The sequence below is a fragment of the Magnolia sinica genome, chromosome 7, assembly GCF_029962835.1.
Source record: "Magnolia sinica isolate HGM2019 chromosome 7, MsV1, whole genome shotgun sequence".
In the NCBI taxonomy this organism is placed as follows: domain Eukaryota; kingdom Viridiplantae; phylum Streptophyta; class Magnoliopsida; order Magnoliales; family Magnoliaceae; genus Magnolia; species Magnolia sinica.
Window position 1 is genome coordinate 86,286,581 of NC_080579.1, and position 18,782 is coordinate 86,305,362.

The 18,782-nt window shown below is 40.1% G+C and overlaps 3 protein-coding genes across 6 annotated transcripts in view; 1 reads left to right on the forward strand and 2 right to left on the reverse strand.

The window, feature by feature from the left end:
• Positions 1-18,782, forward strand: part of LOC131251608 (uncharacterized) — an 89,954-nt gene that overhangs the window by 22,557 nt on the left and 48,615 nt on the right. The gene's annotated exons all lie outside the window — the stretch shown is intronic.
• The window catches only part of LOC131251605 (probable inactive poly [ADP-ribose] polymerase SRO1), a 107,856-nt gene continuing 90,556 nt past the window's right edge, over positions 1,483-18,782 (reverse strand). Inside the window, exon 8 of the transcript XR_009173994.1 lies at positions 1,483-1,650. The gene's annotated coding sequence lies outside the window, so the exon portion shown is untranslated. The remainder of the gene's footprint in view (positions 1,651-18,782) is intronic.
• On the reverse strand, positions 1,558-9,637 carry LOC131251606 (uncharacterized). Of its 4 annotated transcripts, none has more exons than XM_058252442.1 (7): positions 7,704-9,637; positions 6,548-6,789; positions 6,109-6,173; positions 4,093-4,236; positions 3,913-4,008; positions 3,001-3,106; positions 1,558-1,680 (listed from the first exon to the last, which is right to left on the reverse strand). In XM_058252442.1, the coding sequence occupies exons 1-6, from the start codon at positions 9,620-9,622 to the stop codon at positions 3,038-3,040; spliced, it is 2,535 nt and encodes an 844-aa protein (XP_058108425.1). In that variant the 5' UTR covers positions 9,623-9,637; the 3' UTR covers positions 1,558-1,680; positions 3,001-3,037. The 4 variants fall into 4 exon arrangements, with proteins under 4 accessions (XP_058108425.1, XP_058108423.1, XP_058108424.1 ...); XM_058252440.1 differs by having other exon boundaries at positions 6,088-6,173; XM_058252441.1 differs by having other exon boundaries at positions 6,109-6,191.

The following is an 18,782-nucleotide window of genomic DNA, read 5'->3' on the forward strand; positions in this document are numbered from 1 at the left end:
ACTGTTGGACTTGAATGATTTTAAACTAAGATGGTCCAGTTTATATAGCAAATGAGGAGTGGACCGTTGATAGGTGGTCATCGATAGGTCAAAATGTTCGTAAAAATATTTCTAACCATTGGCTTTAATTTTCAAGCGTTACATATCATTGGATCAACAATATGACTGTTGGATCATCAAGGCCCGACCATTTTCAGACCATCTTGGCTATTAAGGCTATTAGCCATTTTCAAAATGGTCGATAGTTTTACATCCGTTGATCCAACCGTTTCCAATAGCGTATAAAACCCATGCCCATCTTACACTTCTCGCACCACGATTGCATTGTCATATGACGGTTCGCATAAAGTCATAAGAAAGCGCACATGCGAAGTGCACCATCTAATGCTACTACAGCCACATTGCCCAAGCCATGCCCAAGCCTGTGCATGCATTCCAGTGCTATGCACTTGAACAAGCAAATCGAGCATCTCATCCTTTATTTCTTTAAGTAAGAATACTATCTACTCAACCACTTACAAACCACAACTTTTTTCCCACTCTTTCTGATGCAGGACTAAAGAAAACACAATTTTCTTTAAAAATTTTCAAAACTGTTTTGGAGAAAAAATAAAATTTTTAAATATTTTATTTATTTTTAAATAAAAAATTTCAACATGAATCCAGCATGTTTGACTTGATCCAAGTCTAGGTCTAACCTATACTAACTTGGACTGAGTCTGATCTAATAACAAGTATTGATTTGGGTTGGGTGTGGCGGGTATCCATATGCTGAAATTATAATTCAAAACCTAGGTGCACCTGCCAAAATTGCAACCTCTATGTCAGCCACACGACATCTCAAATTTGAAAAGTCAAATCTTGAGTTGAGTTAGTACCGAGTCAAATATCGAGTCGAGTCGAATTACTGGGTGACTTGAACTCGACTCGGTTTGAGTTCAGATTGGATGAAGTCAACTCGGTTCAGATTGACTCAGTCAAGTTAAGTCTGATCGAGTCATCCGTCCCCACCTCTAATCACAGCTCTAATCACATACTTACAGCTGTCAACAGGCTGGGCTAAGGTTTGTCCAAGGCTAGTCCACAAACTTAATCTCGAGCTCAACTCAGGTCAGTCCAGGGCTAAAATGGCCCAAGCCCAGCCCATGATGATTATGCATAGCCCAAGCCCTGCCACTCAATTTTCTGCAACATCTGGGCTATTCATTAAGTATGCCCCTCATGCATTGTAAATCCCAGAATACTCTTCAAATCCTAGGCAGATGGGATCTTTAAAAAACTCTACCCCAGCTCAGTTATTAAACACCTGTAAATGTTAGGCCCCGGTGTGGCCCTTGGGCCTAATATTCCACCCCATGCCCGACTCAAAGCGGGCCAGCCCTGAAAGCCCGACACGCCAATGCATCCCATTGACAGCACTAGAACTAGTGTAGAACATGGCATGCCAAAACAAATCCACCACCATTCAGTATGAGACCCATGCAGAGAACAAGGCCCACATTAGAAAATGGCCCAGCAAGTATCATCAACACCATTCCAACATTATCAATATTAAACGCAACAGAAAATCCACTAATACTCATAACATGTTTAAGCTTATTTAAAATATTTTATATTTAGAGTCGACAAATACCATAAATTATTATTATTATTATTTTGCCCGCAATGAAATTTCATACCCTGCAAGAGAAAAAATAAAACAAAATATCAATGAATTTACTCTTATTGAATAGGGGTACGTTTGGTTGCACAAATATCATTAAATTTTATGATATTTCATGATCAATCGGTCTAATTTAGTGCAAATTTTCGTGATATATATACTTTTTTCATGAATTTTTTTACAACCAAACACACCCAAAAAGGAATTCAATTTAAAATTGCAAAATTCAATTTGAATTATGAGCAAGCTGCAGTTGAAGTTGGGTCCCGGATCAATATCCCTGGCCCACTATTTGGGTAGTGGGTCTGAACCGTACCCAACCCAACCTGATAGGACCCATTTAAGTAAATAGGTCTGGCTCGGGTTTGGCTGGGAGGGTCCCATCTGATTAGTTACAAGCATTGATCTCTACGATCCATTTATAGGTGTAACTAATTGGATGGTTCACCAATCTGATCTTTTCAACTGTAGTTTATCCATGGTGGGACATGACGAATGAATGGTTAAGATCATACCATATAGAAATCGTATGACATATTCTTCTTTTAGATATTAAGCTGAGGTGCCTTGTACACACCACAGACGTATGAGATTGGACGCGGTTTGGCTAGTGACGCTGCCATCAGCCAGGTGGTTAGTGGTCGGTGCTATGTGGACCCCACCGTGATGTATTTGTTTTATCCACACCGTTCATCCGTTTTGAAAAATAATTTTAGAGCTTGAACCCAAAAATGAGGTATATATAAATCTCAAGTGGACCACACCATGGGAAAACAGTAGTGATTGAATGTCCACCATTAAAAACCTCCTAGGGCCCACTGTAATGGTTATTTGAAATCTAACCTGTTGATTAGGTCATAAAGACTTGGATGAAAGGAAAAAATATACATCATGGTGGGGCCCACAGAGCACTGTGAATAGCCGATCCGTTTCCTACGAGATTGGTTCATCTGCGGAACCCCACCACCCAATCAGAGGACTTTTACAAAGAGAATGTGGGGCTGCTTGATAAAATATCTTTCTCAAAGAGCATTTGATATCCGTACAAGTCATCTGAGACAGACGGTTACGATCATCTGATCAGTGGGACAGGAAACAGGAAGGACACAGTGAATGTACTACAGAAAAAACAGGACACCCATATCTTACCCATACCACAATATGCTCTATGGGTCCTACTATGTTGTGTGTGACATCTACTCCGTTCATCATGTCCACCAGCTCCTGTTAGCCGTCAGCCCAAAAATAAGGCCGATCCAAACCTCAAGTGGGCCACACAAGATTTTTTTTTTTTTTTTTTTCTTTTCTATTGCGAATGCAAAGGATAAAAGAAATACCTGGATAGTGGGCCCCACTTCAGCACATCTCGTATTTCTATTTCTCGCGAGCTTGGGGCCCATTACGCATGGGCATTTGCTGGGCTGCTGTGGCCTGGAACGGTGGCTGAAATTACACACACGCATGCATGAGAAATCCCACTCCATGAAAATTCCAGTTTATAGATAGCATCTACCCTCTATTTTAAGTATGTGATTGGATGATAGTTGCTACTTACGCATTTTCATGCACCCCAATATCTTCCAATGTGGCACGCATGTGAGATCCGGGCCATTTGTCAGGTGGGCCATTGCATTTATGCCCCCTGAACCAAAAATCAGTCTGCCGCATGTGTGTAATGAAAAGGTACGGTTCAAAATACTTACAAACCGTCCATGTGCAGTATATGTGTGTCCCACCTGATGAGATAATCGACTTGATTTTCTGGGCTAGGGCAGACTCACGGTGGGGCCCACACAATGAACGGCCTCGATACGCAAGCATGTCACATCACCCAAGTGCCAGCCAAACAAGAGATGAACAAGAATCCTATACAATACCTATTGTACTGGTTAGGTAAAACCCACGAGCTCGACGGGACCACACCAAGTTGTGCGTGTGACATCCACACCGTCCATCAGGTGAATGTTCACATGCTAACCGTACAAACAAGAGGATCATCCAGGCACAAAACTCACGTGGGTCAAGCCATGGAGATATAATCCAACAGTGTGGCCTGGCTTATAAAGGGGTTCCAGAAATTGGCTCCCCGAACTCGACCTTATTTATAAAGGGGTCCCAGAAATTGGACCCAGACCTGTTAAAATTGGGTCGGGTCCATTTGGTACCCGTTTACTTAGATTATACATGGTGGGTTCCACCACATGCATCTCCACCATGATAATTAAATATAGGCTGTAGAGGCATCTTACTTTGAGCTGAAGTCTCTTTAGTGTAGATAGCAAAAGATTATCTCCAACAAGCATTCTCATCTTCTGAATCATCTCCTTGCGAGTAATTCTCTTGCTCTGAAATGGACCCGATAGATACATGTGTGATCGAGACCGTTCAAATTCAAAGATTGGGCCATGCTATGAATCAAATCAATGTACCTTGTACAAGTTACAGTTGTAGAGCAGCATGTCTTTGACGAAAGGCGAAAGGCGATGTTCAATCGCGTGGAACAGCATCGTGAACGGCAACCAACCTGAGGTGGGCCATTTCGGTTCTGAGGCTGTGTTTTGGCCGTTGGTTTCCTGTGTATGAAATGCAAAACAGATGAAAATGAGAATGAATTCTTATACAATGTTCGATCAAGCAATTGCTTTGGGCCCACCTTCTGGTGATCCTGATAGTTAAGTGCAGTGGACGAACCAGAATATCTTATGGGGCCCACCGGATCATGGGTTTATGATACCAAAAGGTGGGCCCCATAAAGCAACCAAGCAGTATCCAACCATTTCTCGATCGAACAAATATAATGCCATTTCTTATAATCGATCACAACATAGGAATGATCACAAGTTTTCAAATTGAGCTGAGTTGGGCCCACTCCTGATGTGTATGCAGAATCGACAGGCCGATAATAGAGAACTCAGGTGAGATGTACCACAGACTAATATACAAGCAGGCCTAAAATGCATGTATTCACGTGGTGTGGGCCACCTGAATTTTGGTGTCTCTGTCCTGGTGGGGCACACCTGATGACTAGGTTGATGTTATATACGGAACAAGTTGGACCCTACTCCGAAATTTCTATTATACCTGATGACTAGGTTGATGTTCACGTCTGGAAATTTCTATCATGGGTGTCCCGCTCTGATGAAGGACGTGATGAGGTCAATTAACGCATTCCTTGTGGATAACTACTCCGAATCTATGGAGCTCTCTGGACTCACGGAGATTCCTCGAATCCGGGAGGGATGAAACTAGAAATAATTTCTAATAAATTTGAAATAAATTGATTGGTGATTAAAAAAACAAAATTACAATCCTTTAAATAGTGAATTCAAACTTACGACGGAGTTTTAGACTCAAAATTTCAACTCAAAACTCCATAAATATGTGACTTACTAGGAATAATAAACCTACTATTTTATAGACAGTCATGATTCCTACTCAACTTCATGGTATTCGGCTAAAAATAGTAATTGTCAAATTCAGCCTAATCATATTATTCTCTTAATTTTTCTATGCCTTTTTTATGTTGGGCACAATTCCTAAAACTCAAAGGATCAAAAGTTATGATCGAATTAAAACTTACTATTTATAGTAAAAATAAAAATAAAATGAACTTTTGACCATCGATATGATGGAATCTCATAAATTAGGCTATGCAACCGGGCGTAGGGGGTTGGTTGTCTAAAGTAGCTTCTCCTACCCAAAAATCATATATGATTCATTGAAAAACTCATTCTGGTACTCATTCTGGTTTGTGAGATACGATTGTTTTAAGGTTCTGACAGCCCTGATCACTTCCACCTCCGATCGGGCCTTCTTTGGTCTGTCTTTGCCATGAAAGTGTCCACGACCTACTCTACATCACCCTCCCCATTGATCTCTCTCATGTGGCCCACTTGAGTTATAGATCAATCTGGATTTCAGGACCTAGGCCCAACATATGGGGGGAAAACGTAATTGATGCGTTGGATAACACACACTCATCATGGTGGGTCTTACAAAGCTCAAACTTATGGTAATTACCATAACTTGCAACCTATGTCATCAAACCCCTTAAATTCCTTTCTTCTTATTGATGTAATCAAGTTTTGCAAACTAAGATTCAATCAGGAAAACAAACTCAAACCAAGGGCTGTCAATGGGCCGGGCTTGGTCCGAGCAAGGCCTGAGCCCAGCTCAGCCCAGCCCAGTAATAGACTAGAACAAGCAGGCTCAACCCAGCTAACAATGAAACCTCAGCTAAGCATGATTATTAAACATGCTTAAATTTTAGGCCAGGACTCGGTCCTTGGGGTTTAGGATTCCAGCCCAGGCCTAGACCAAAGCAGGCCAGACCTGAAAGCCCATGGGCTAATGTCGCCTATTGACTGTCCTACTCACACCCACACATGTAAAGTAATAAAAAACTAAGATCTGGGCTGACTTACAGGATGTAGGGCTAGGATCACCTGCTGACCACTTCTCATCACAATATCGACAGTGCCCTGACCATCTCTTTTCCCAGCCAAATGCTCTGTGGAAAGAAAATAATCTAAGCAACCCAAAATCAAGGACAGGCCCCAAAATATACAGAAGGTGAATTAGCCATTCAACAACAGCATTTGCTCAAAGGACCTTTGATTCGGTGGACCACCACATGAATGGACCATATTCCAAAAACAATCAAAAGTGGACAACTCCACCCAATTGTTATGAAATTTGCCTATTGAATTTGGACCCCTGATCTCCTTGATTTTTCAAGGAATGCTCACTGAACTCTATGTGGGGCCCCTCCAAATCAATGGTCTGATCGCCACACACAATGGTGATAGTGTCATTCTCAGTGTCATTCTCAAACAATGAATTGAACAAACTAACTTGTATTATATTAAAGGACGGTTGGATTACCTCGGACAGAAGGAGGCAGTGTGAAGCTGACGACATACTCAGGATGTATGTGTGTATTCATGTGGGTGGGCCACACGACATAATGCTTTGGGTCCTGAAGATCGTCGACGCCACTATCGAAATTCTCGGAGCTGGGATGGTATTGATTGGTTCCATGTCGAACTTGTTCCATATTTCCCATAATTGCTCGGCAAAACACCATGTGTTGTATGCCATTGTTGTCCAACTCCGAGTAGCATGCACTGTGGACAACCAATACAATCAACATTTCATTTTAATAAATAAAGCAAGTTACCATCCCATGAAAAGAATGATTAGCGATTGCATTCGGCCTACCATCTCATTGAAAACATCATTAAGCGTTCTGGATCATTCATCTGGTGGGGCCAACTAGATGGGAAATGGACCAAAAATCCCCTCCATGAAACAATTCTACCCAAATGATCAGTGGACTTACTCACTAGCATTTGGACTGTGTGCTGTTTTTCTTTCCAAGGGAAATGATCACATGCATTCCAACATTTTGATCTGTGTGGGACCACCTGTGTGTGTATGTGGAATCCGAACCGTCCATCTGGTGTTCTTCCTCATGGGTACTATACATATCGACAATCATCCCTATCAAAAACATAGGTGGGACACACCACATGGAGCAATGCACAGCCATATATATATAAAACATGATGGACCCCACATTCCATCTGAAAGTTTCAATGGTGGATGTCCCCATATCCAGTGCCCCTATTTTTTAAAAACCTTTAGTGTGGCCCACCTGAGTTACATATTAGGAGGATTTTGATAGCTTAAGACTGATACTAGGGGCCTGCATCTAATAGACTGGTTTGATGGCATTCTCATATCACGGTGGGCCGCACACAGCTCGAAAATATGATAATCACCATAGGATTGAATGCATGTGATCATTCTCCCTCCTAAACATTTCATCAGCTGATTGATTTTTTGATGGATAAAGTTGTAGGATTGCATTCACTATGGGGCCCACTAAATGAAAGGTCAGGATTGCTTGTAGTTAAGGGCTACCTATATGACAGAATGCTAGCCCAAATGAAAATGCCAGCAATTCAAACCAAGAATTCTTCATCACTTCAACTCAAAAATCATATCTAAAAATTGGAAAATAAATAAATAAAATCACCTGATATGAGCATATTCATCAGGTGAGAGATAAATGCCGTTGCCGTAACCCGATCCGCCCACCGGCTCACCGCAATTCCAGAACCCATAAAGTATAATCCCAATCACACCCTCTCTAGATGATCCATGCCATCCACCATAGACATTAGCATAGCCCCTATACCTCTTTGTGATCTCTATCTGTTTCTCAAATGATTTTAGCCGTGTGATCGCAATGGGACCCGTCGGTGAATGACGATAAATACCAACTAAGTTTATTGGTGTGATGAGGCCGCCGAACCCAATCAAGAAAGTGTTTTGAACTGCAATGAACTCTGGCTCGTCTCTCGCCAACCTCACCAAATTCTTCCGCAGAACGGCGAATGTGGGATCTTCCATGGGTTGAACCACATTCTCCGCCGCCACTTCTTTAACCTTCGAGCTCACTTCAATGTCAATCTCTGGAAAGGCTGGAATGTTGTGAAGTTCTTCTCTGCCACTCTGGCACAGAACAACATTTTCCACCTGGGCTGCTTCAACCGCCGGAATTGCTCTAATCTCCTTAGAACTTGAAACCTTGTCATGGGCTTTGTCGGCCCCATGACGCCGACCGGCATTTTCAGTGTTCATTGCTTCAATTCCTGCACTCGCTTCAATCCCTTCAAAGCCTGAAACCTTGTTAAGGACTTTTTGGGGAGCGGTTTTTTCTGGGCTCGCTCCTTTAACTTCTTCAAAGCCCGAAACCTTCTCGCAAACTTCATGGGGCTGTAGGTGTGGAGTGACATCTTCCACACTTGCTCCTTCATCATCCGAGCTCACTTCAATCGGTGTAGAGCCTGAAACCTTCTTATGGACTTTTTTTGGTTTTGGGTGCAGAAGGACATCTCCCGCACTCACTATATCAGGCTTTGGGTGAGGGAGGTGTCCTTTCACACTCCCTTTGCTTCCTTCAATGCCCAAGACCTTGTCATGGTCTTCTTTGGGGAGCGGAATAACATTTTCCGCGTTCTCTCCTTCAATGCCCTGACTCACTTCATTTCCCACCATTTCTGAAAACTTGTTTCGGCCTTTTTCGGGCTGCTGGAGTGGAATGACATTTTCCTCACTCCTTTGTACGCCTTCAATCCCCTCAATGTCTGAAACCTTGTTTTGATCTTCTCCAGGATATAGACTAACCTCATTTCCTTCTGTTGCCAGGCGTGGAACAACATTTTCCACACACATCCCTTTCACCTTCTGACTCACTTCCATCTCCTCAAATCCTGAAACCTTGTTGTTGTCCGTAGGTGTCGGGCATGGTACAACATTTTCTCCAATCTCTTCTTTAACATCTGGATTCACTTCAATCTGCTTAGAACCTGAAACCATGTTGCGATCCATGGGCCCCGAATTATCTTCCCCTTGCCCCCCATCGGCAAGATGCAACTTGATCTTTTGGCTATTGCAAGGCCCACAACCATCGTCCACTGGGAAAAAGCACTTCCCAGACTCGTCAATCCATGCAACAGATCGGTGCACCCTGCCTTTCAAGTTAATCAAGATCATGTTGAGAAGATCAACTAGGTATGTGGACTCCCCCATCGACACCTCAACGGCTGATCGCTTGGCTCTGAATGCTTCGACAAGTGACACCGTCACGTCCTCAGGGAAGTCTCTCCACTGTTTGTTGTAGTAGTACATTAAACATTGAGGCAATCCACTCTGGAAGAAATTCAGGTAATTTATGGAGATAGCAGATTTCCGCGACGGCCGCGCCCCGTCGCCGTCGCCATGCAGACACTTGGAGCTGGTCATGGTGTCGTGGGCCCTGCGATTGCGTTTCGAGCCCGAGGATCTAGTGTCGTGGACCCTGCGATTGCGTTTCGAGCCTGAGGATCTAGCATCGTGAGCCCTGCGATTGCGTTTCGAGCCCGAGAATCTAGCTGCATTGCCTGTTTCCATACTGAACTATGCGGTAGAAACTCTGAAGATGGAGGAACACTTAAAAATTACGGCTCTTCTGCTCTCCTCACCTCAATCTTTATAGCATTTAGGCAGATGTAAACCTTTTCAAGTACAGTTCATGCCATTGAATCAAATCTGAAAATAATCATATGCAATGATAATATTAGTATGCATGTGCCATTTGATCTAATGAACTTTGAATTAACATACATTGCTGGGTCGGTTTGGGTTCATTCATGGCGTCGAACTGGATCGGTTCCGACCAGATGAGTCTTAAAACCATACCCACATGTAGCACAGTACATTTGGGTGTTCAGTTTGTACAAGAGGCATGTGGTTTACTTATCCAGACTATCAACGAAATGGGCCTTATAGTGGATGAGCCATGTGCCGAAAATTGAGATTGATCCTATCCATAGAATTTATGGGCATTTTTTGGGTGAGTGAGAACAATTGCTGTATTTATTTCCTAACCACATTTTTGTGGGCCACTTATTGAATGGTTAGGAACTTTCTATCCCATAGATATTCAGTGTGTGGACCATCCACAATGGGGCCTATTATTGGATCACTAAACAATGGGCTGCACTTGTAAATAATTAAAACAAAAAGAGCGCTCATTTTGCACAGGCCTTGGGCCTTGCTTTGTAGAGATGATTAAAGATCGAAACTGTCCATTTTATGCAACCCACTGTGAATAGGCCCCAGTCTGATAGAATAGAATGATACTAATCACGGAATTTTCAGGTTGAACATAAACCATAAAAAAATTTCTTTTAATATCCAAAACTTCTAGGGCCCCCAAAAAGTTTTGAACGGTAGGTGTTTAATCCCCAGTGTGGTCCACTTGAGCCTTGGAACTGTCTTATTTTTAGGCTTGTACCCTAAAATGATATTGCAAAATGGATGGATAGTGTGGATAAAACCCATTCATCACGGTGGGCCCTTAGAGCTCCTGTCCGTTCCCAGCTAGGGACGGGCTGGAGTAGTTCCCAATCGACATCCTTCTTAGATTATTGCCCTAGGTTCTGATTATCACTAAAATTTGCCCCAGGTTATAGAATAGAGGATAGAACCTGATGGATAGAGTGGATTTTATATATACAAGGTGGTGGGCCATGCAAGCTTGGGTGTTTAACCTTGTTCATGAGCATCACAACGTTCAAAAACTTCAGGTGGGCCTCACCCTATAAAATAGAGTAAACTTGTGCCTAAAACCTCTAAATTCATGTGGTGTGGCTGCCTGAGTTTCAGAACAGTGTGATTTCAGAACTACCCTTCATCTGTGGTTTTGCCCACCCGAGTCTTTACAACAGCGTGAATTTTGGAACTAAGCTTCGTCTTGGTTTGAGCCCAACCCATGGCTCAGTGGTTGATAAGGTGTGTTTCAACACTCAGGTTGGGGGTGGGGTGTGTGTGTGTGTGAGTGCGTGTGTAAAAAATATTAAATAAATAAAAAAAAAACTTCATCCTCGTGATTAGGGTTGGATGAATGAATAGATGGTACTAGGATCGGTCCCACAATCAACTATCGGCAGGCATCCCATCTCTACTCTTCCCCACAGTGTGACCTACTAGAGTTTTGGATTGGCCTGATTTTTCATTCTTTTGATGAACAAATTAGATAGTACCAAGTAGGCCCCACACTCAACTAGTGGCTGGCATCCCATCTCAACTCTTTCCTGTTGCATAGCCTACTTGAGTTTTGGACTGGCCTGATTTTTTTTTTCAAGGGTGAGCTCAAGCCAAAACACTTGATCTCATGCACTTTGTCCCCATGTGCTGTATCACATGGACGGTTCAGATTTTACGCTCATATATATATATATATATATTTGAGTTCTGAAAATGCTCTCGTGAGTTCTTGTGAGAAGTGCAGGTGAGCATTCTTCTCTCTCTCTCTCTCTCTCTATATGTGTGTGTGTGTGTGTGTGTGTATTATGAAATGATTTGACATGGAGTTGAATCTCATTGGAACGTGGCACAAAGACCAATCTACCATTTCCAATACCATGTAACTTCTTAAAATGAATAGTTTAGTCATTTTCTTAATTTTTGATGGACTGTATAAAATAAAAGGAAATTTTATGGAATGTACTTACCACACCTACTTAAATTAACTTTTCATTAAGCTATTTTATTAATAAAGTTAATTGTCATATTAGTACTTTTCATATTATGTGAGGAAGAAATCTCCATCACTAAGATTCCAAAATTCCATTGTTCTCTAATCAAATCTATATTGCTATATGGTATCAGAGTGAAGAACAACTTGCTCTTCTTCCTCATGGAACGATCCTATGCCTTTGCATCCTCTGCCTCCTCTCAATTTCTTGTCTCTTCCTACTTTCTATAATGCCTTCATCTTCCATTGAAATCCCTACTTCTCCCTCTCTCATATTTCCTCCCTCTCTCAAAGGATTCTTTACTTTTTGAAAGGCACCCTTACTCGAGGCCTGGCTCGTGCGTCACTTGACTTCAAGTTGGTGGCCTTCTCTGATGCTGACTGGGCTGGAGATCCTGATAATCGTCAATCTACCTCTAGATCGTATATTTTTCTTAGGCTGAATCTCGTCTCTTGGTCTACTAAGAAACAAACTACGGTATCCCGATCAAGCACTGAAGCTGAATACCAAGCATTAGCTAACGCTACTTCTAAACTTATTTGGCTATAATATTTATTTCGTTATTTGGGTATTCATTTCTAAGAGCCACTACTATTATATTGTGACAATATTAGTACTACATATACTGCGGCAAACCCAATCTTTCATGCTCACACTAAGTGTATTGAAATCGACTATCACTTTGTATGGGAATGAGTTGCTCATAACCAACTTCGTATTTTCTATGTTTTAACACATGATCAACTAGCCGAAATTCTCATAAAGGGACTTCCGATTTCAATTATTATCAAACAAGCTCAATGTGGTAATGCCCCTCTATAACTGACTCAATATTCATGCCTCTTTATTTGGAAAGCAATCAATGTATATTGATTGTCCATCTTTGTAACTGCATTGGTAGTCAATATATATTAAATGTCCATCTTTGTAACTGCATTGTATTGATTGTCCATCTCTGTAACGGATGTCATTCATTTATATTGGTTGTACCTCTTTGTAACCTTTCATCCATTGTAATCCACATGTTATACACACACCACGTGAGGAAAAAATTGTTGGAGATTGCGCAGAAGCAAACTCAAACAAACGAGACAAAATCAAATGTAAACAAAACACGCAAAGAACACACAAATTTTACTTGGAAAAACCCTCACAGGAAAAAATCACAGCACCAAGCGATAAGCAATCTACTATGAAATGATATTACAATAACGGATGAACTTACCAATCCAAACAACCCCAAAATCATTTATCAAAATCTTAGCTTTTCTCTGAAACACCTTAAGAACAACTTAACATTCACTTAAGATACTCTAATTCTGATTACAGTCGATATATATACTATCACAACCGAAATTAAAAACAAATCGCACACTTAGGTAGTTTTGCACGCGTCATCGATGAGACCTTTGATGGCATCGACAGCCATCGAAGTCTAGTCGAAAGCCACCTTCGATGGCATCGAGTAACAACTCCAAAGCTGCTCAACGAGCAACTGGGATTTTCTCGATGACATCAAATAGTCTATCAATGGCATCAACAGACCCTGAACTCAATCAGATTGAAGACGTCTAACAACAATCTCCACCATGGATTCAATCTTCATGCTCCATTGCTTCACCATGTTATCACCATATCTAATCGCCTTCCATCGTATCTTCATCGTTGTTTCTTGTGCACACTCTTTCTTCATTATGTCTTCGCCAAGCCCATAGAAGTGATACATAACTTAAACTTCTCTATAGGAATCACCTTTATAAGCATGTCGATCGGATTCATGCTTATATGGATCTTCTTTAGAGTTACACCACCTTTCTCAAACACCTGTTGGATAAAATGATGACAAACATCAATATATTTAGTACGTGAGTGATAAATAGAATTCTTTGCCAACTTAATCGCGCTTTCGCTATCACAATTAACTGGCATGGCCTCCTTCTGAAGCACAAGTTAATTTATCATTCCTCTCAAGTAAACACATTCTTTAAATGCCTTCATCACCTCAATATACTCAGATTCGATTGTGAAAAGAGAAACCACAAACTGAAGCTTCGACATCCAACTGATCGCTCCACCCGCTAACACAAACGAGTAGCCATAAATCAACATTTTATTGTCCATATTTCCTGCATAATCAACATCTACAGCCTACCAATTTATTCTCTAACTTTTCAAACGTCAAGATGTAGTCTACTATACCTAGTATATACTAAAGTAACCATTTCACTGCTTCCCAATGTTACCTACCGGGGTTAGTCATGTATCTGCTCATAAAACATATTGCATATGAAATATCTGGTCTCGAAGAGACCATGATATACGTCAAACTGCTAATGACGCTCGAATATGACTCATAAGACATCATTTGCTTTTCTTCATTTATAGTAGGACATAGTTCAGAAGAAAGCATAAAGTGAGCAGCATGGGGTGTGCCAATTGGTTTCGCCTTGTTCATACCGAACTTAACCAATACATTCTTAAGATATTCTACTTGTAATAACTGTAGCCCGCTCTTCTATTTATCTCTGTGAATATTTATGCCGAGAATCTTCTTTGCTGCCCTTAAATCTTTCATTTAGAATGTCCTTGACAATTGAGTCTTCAATGTATCGATCTCAGACATGCTATGACTGACAATAAGTATGTCATCTATGTACAATACTAGTATGATGAACTGTCTATCATTCAGTGTCTTGTAATAGACATAATGATCACATTCACTTATGGTAAATAGCTAACCCAACATGAAAGTAACAAACCTTTTGTACCACTGCCTAGGCAACTGTTTCAAGTCATATAACGACATCCTTAATATATAAACTTTATTCTATACTTCTTACACTTCGAACATTTCTGGTGTCTCCATGTAAATCTGTTCTTCCAACTCCCCATGAAGGAAAGCAGTCTTTACATCCATTTGTTCCAATTCTAGGTTGTATAGGGCAACTAGCGCCAATACAAATATGATAGACACTTGCTTGACCACAGGAGCGAAAATTTTACTAAAGTCGATACCCTCCTTCTGTGCATATCCTTTCGTGACCAATCTCACCTTGTATATATTATGTTTCTTCTTGTAGTTCTAGTTACAACCAATCACTTTACATCATACTGAAAGCTCCACCAACTCTCATGTCTCATTCTTATATAGAGAGTTCATCTCGTCATGTATGACCTCTATCTACTTCTCAACATCTGGGTCATCCAGTGCCTTTTGAAAGGTAGATAGATTTCCCTCATCTGTAATGAGAGTGAATACAATATTCGAGTCATCTCTGTATTTGGTCAGTAATCTATGATATTTCAATGGATTGCTTCTAAGAAGTCGCTACTCTACCTATTATTGTACCTTTTCCAGGGGCTCAGGATCTGCCTGTGTATCAACTTTTTCAATCTCGACATCAATGACCATTGATTTCTCCGGTTCCTTGTGTTCTTCCTTACAGAATATAGGATCCTCATCAAACCTGACATCTCTGCTAATTATGATTTTTCGAGTGACCCGATTATACAACCTATATCCTTTTACTCCATCACCATAACCTATAAAAGTACACAGTTTCACCCTTTGTTCTAGTTTATCTCTCTCAGTTGACGATGCATGAGAGTAAGCATTGCAACAAAAAATCCGCAACTGTAAGTAGTTGATATCATGACCACTTCACACTTCTTCTAGAATCTTACCATTTATTGGTGTAAATGGGGATCAATTTACTAGGTAACAAGTCGTGTTGACGACATCAGTCCATAGTTCCTTGCCCAATCTAACATTACTCAACATACTTCAAGCTCTCTCTAAGAGAGTCTAATTCATTCATTCGGCTAAACTATTCTGTTCAGGTGTGTGCTTTACTGTATTATGCCTTATAATCTTTTCATCTTTGTAAAACTAATTGAATTCCTTTAAAGTGAATTTGCATCCATTGTTTGTCCTTAAAACCTTTAGTTTCTTCTCTGTATGCGTTTCAATCATTATCTTCCACACTTTGAATGTGGTGAATATATCAGATTTATTTCTCAGGAAATAAACCCACACTTTCCTGAAGTAGTCATATTTGAATGATATAAAAAGCGGTGACCCTCCAATAAAAACAATAGGCGACAAGACTTATACATTTGAATGCACATACTCTAGTATGCACTTATAAACATGCTTTCCCTTATTAAAAGTTAGTTGTAATTGTTTACCATATATATAATGCTTACATATATGAAAATCAACGCTTTTAAATATAGGGATCAGAGAAAGATAAGAAAGTACCTTCATACTGCACTCGCTCATGTGGCCTAAACGTGCATGCTACAAACTTGATGATGTGGACTCCGCTATAGAGGTTGTAGCTCCACCCGATATGGTATTCCCGATCAACTTGTAAATATTGTTATTTCGCCACGCTTTCATTATCATGAGTACCCCTTTAGATACTTTAAGGACCCAATTAAAACTTGTGAACTTGTATCCAAGTGCCCCTAATGCTTTAAAAGAGATCAGGTTCTTATTGAGGTTTGAAATGTGTTGCACATATGTGAGATACACTCCACCCTATTGAACATCTTGATGCACAATGAACTGATTCCAATCACCTTACATGCAATGTTATTGCCCATAAAAACTTATCCACCATCACACTCGCTGTAGGTGGTCAACCAATCCCTATGAAAAGTTATGTGGTATGAGGCCCTCAAATTTAAAATCCAGTTGTTACTGAGATAACAGGATTTAGATGCGGTCAAGACATCACCACCATCCACATCTCACTAGATCATGTTGTATTGGCCTCTTTTGTCGCATTCTCAGATTTCTTTCATTTTTGTGCCTTATGATTTTGACAATCCTTTGTCATTTATCCTGTCATTCCACACTTTCAATACTTCATCTTGCCATTCCCTTTCAATTTGGATCTAGATTGAAAATTCTCATTCTCCTGTTTAGAATTCCTTCAATTGGCAACCAACACATCTGTAGATGTACCCTCGCCACTATCTTTCCTTCTCAACTGCTTCTCAAGGGCTGAGATGACAATTTCAACATCAATGGTATCCCTACTATGGATTAAAGTGTCTACGAGATTCTCGTAAGACGGTGGAAGCGAATTTAACAGAATTAAGGCTTAATCTTCTTCTTCGATCTTAACTTGTACATTCGTCTGTTTATAGAGCAATTCACTGAATGTGCTCATGTATTCATTTATATTAGATCCCTTCATCATCTTAAGATTATAAAGCTATTTCTTAAGATACAGATGACTGCTCAGGGATTTCCTCATGTACAAACTACTAAGTTTCGTCCATACCCTTGCGGTAGGATTTTAATCTAGGACATTGTAGAAAAAGTTGTATGCTAGACATAAGACGCTTTGTCTTTCCAAGAAGAGCTTGTTACAATCATTGTTGAACTAGAAAGCTTCTCATCTTAACCTTCCATAGTTCAAAGTTATTTTTACCGGTGAACTTCTCTGTTTCGTACTTCATGTTAAACCCTTTCGTCGATATGTTTCATATTAGAACTCGAAAACCTAACATTATCTTTGATACTACTTGTTAGGGATTGCGCGGAAAAAAATCGAATTCAATCAAATGAGACGAAATCAAATGCAAACAAAACGTGCAGAGAACATACGAATTTTACGTGGAAAAATCCCCACAGGAAAAAACCACGGAACAAAGTGACAAGTCATCCACTATGAATCGATATTACAAGAGATGAATGGACTTACCAATCAAAATAACTCAAAATCCTATCTCAAAACCCTAGCTTTGCTCTGGAGCACCTTAGGAACGTCTTAACATTCATTTAGAATATCCTATTCTTAATTACACCCGATATATATACTATCACAATTGGAATTAAAAACAAATCGTGTACTTACCCAGTTTCGCACGTGTCATCGATGGGACCTTCAATAACATCGAAACCACCTTTGATGGCATCAAGTAACAACTTCAAAACTATTTAGCGAGCAACTGAAATTTTTCCAGACTTTTCGATAGCATTGAATGGTTTGTCGATGGCATTGAAAGACCCTATATCTCTGTCAAATTGAAGACTTCTAACATAAAAATCTCCATCACCAAGATTCCAAAAATCCATTATTCTCTAATCAAATCTATATTGTTATAATTTTCATTATTATTATTATTATTATTATTATTATTCCGAATTCTGACAATTTAAATGTACTTTTTTCATAAATGACAAAAAAACTCATAAAAAACGCTTGTAACCTCTGAGCATGAAAAAAAAAGAAGAAGAAATCAAGGGTGTTTTCTCTTCACACCCTCACCATCTCCATTTTCTTTCCCTTGCTCCTTCCACCGTTGCCAGCGCAATGACACAATCTCTTGACTTCTATCTCTCTTCCTAAAGTTTTTTCATGTGTATTGTTGTGATTTATGAAGAGAGCAAACTTAATTAAAAATAATTTAGAGAAGACTAACGGAGGATATTGCCCTGACAATTGACTTGATTAATGAGGTAGTTTAATGAAAAGTTAATTTAAATATGTATTGAAATGTAAATGCCATATAAGTGAGGTAGTATTATGTAAAAATCTCTTTATAAAATTATCACACTATACCTGTAATTAACGAATAATAGGTGAATAACTGTAACTAAACTATCATTTCAAGTCTTTTACTGTACTTTTTCCTAAATAAAATAATAACTATGAGGGAGGATTCAATACAAAGCCTTGTAGTTAAACTCAACCTGCAATGGGGTTATTGGGATACTCCATGACATGTGCACAACATCCAATCCATCCATCACGTATGGCCCTTCTTTTATCCATGGTATCAAAAGAAATCAGGCTGATCCAAAACTCAGGTGAGCAACACCATGTAAAACCATGCCTAAAACCTCTACAATCATATCGTGTTGCCCACCTGAGGTTTGAAATAGACTGATTTTTGATCCGTCTATTCATTGTGGTGGGGTGAATCTTCAGCACGGATTGGATGTTATATTAAAAGAACGGATACATAAAATCTAGAAGGTTTCAATGGTGGGTGCCCCTATCTCAACTGTTTTC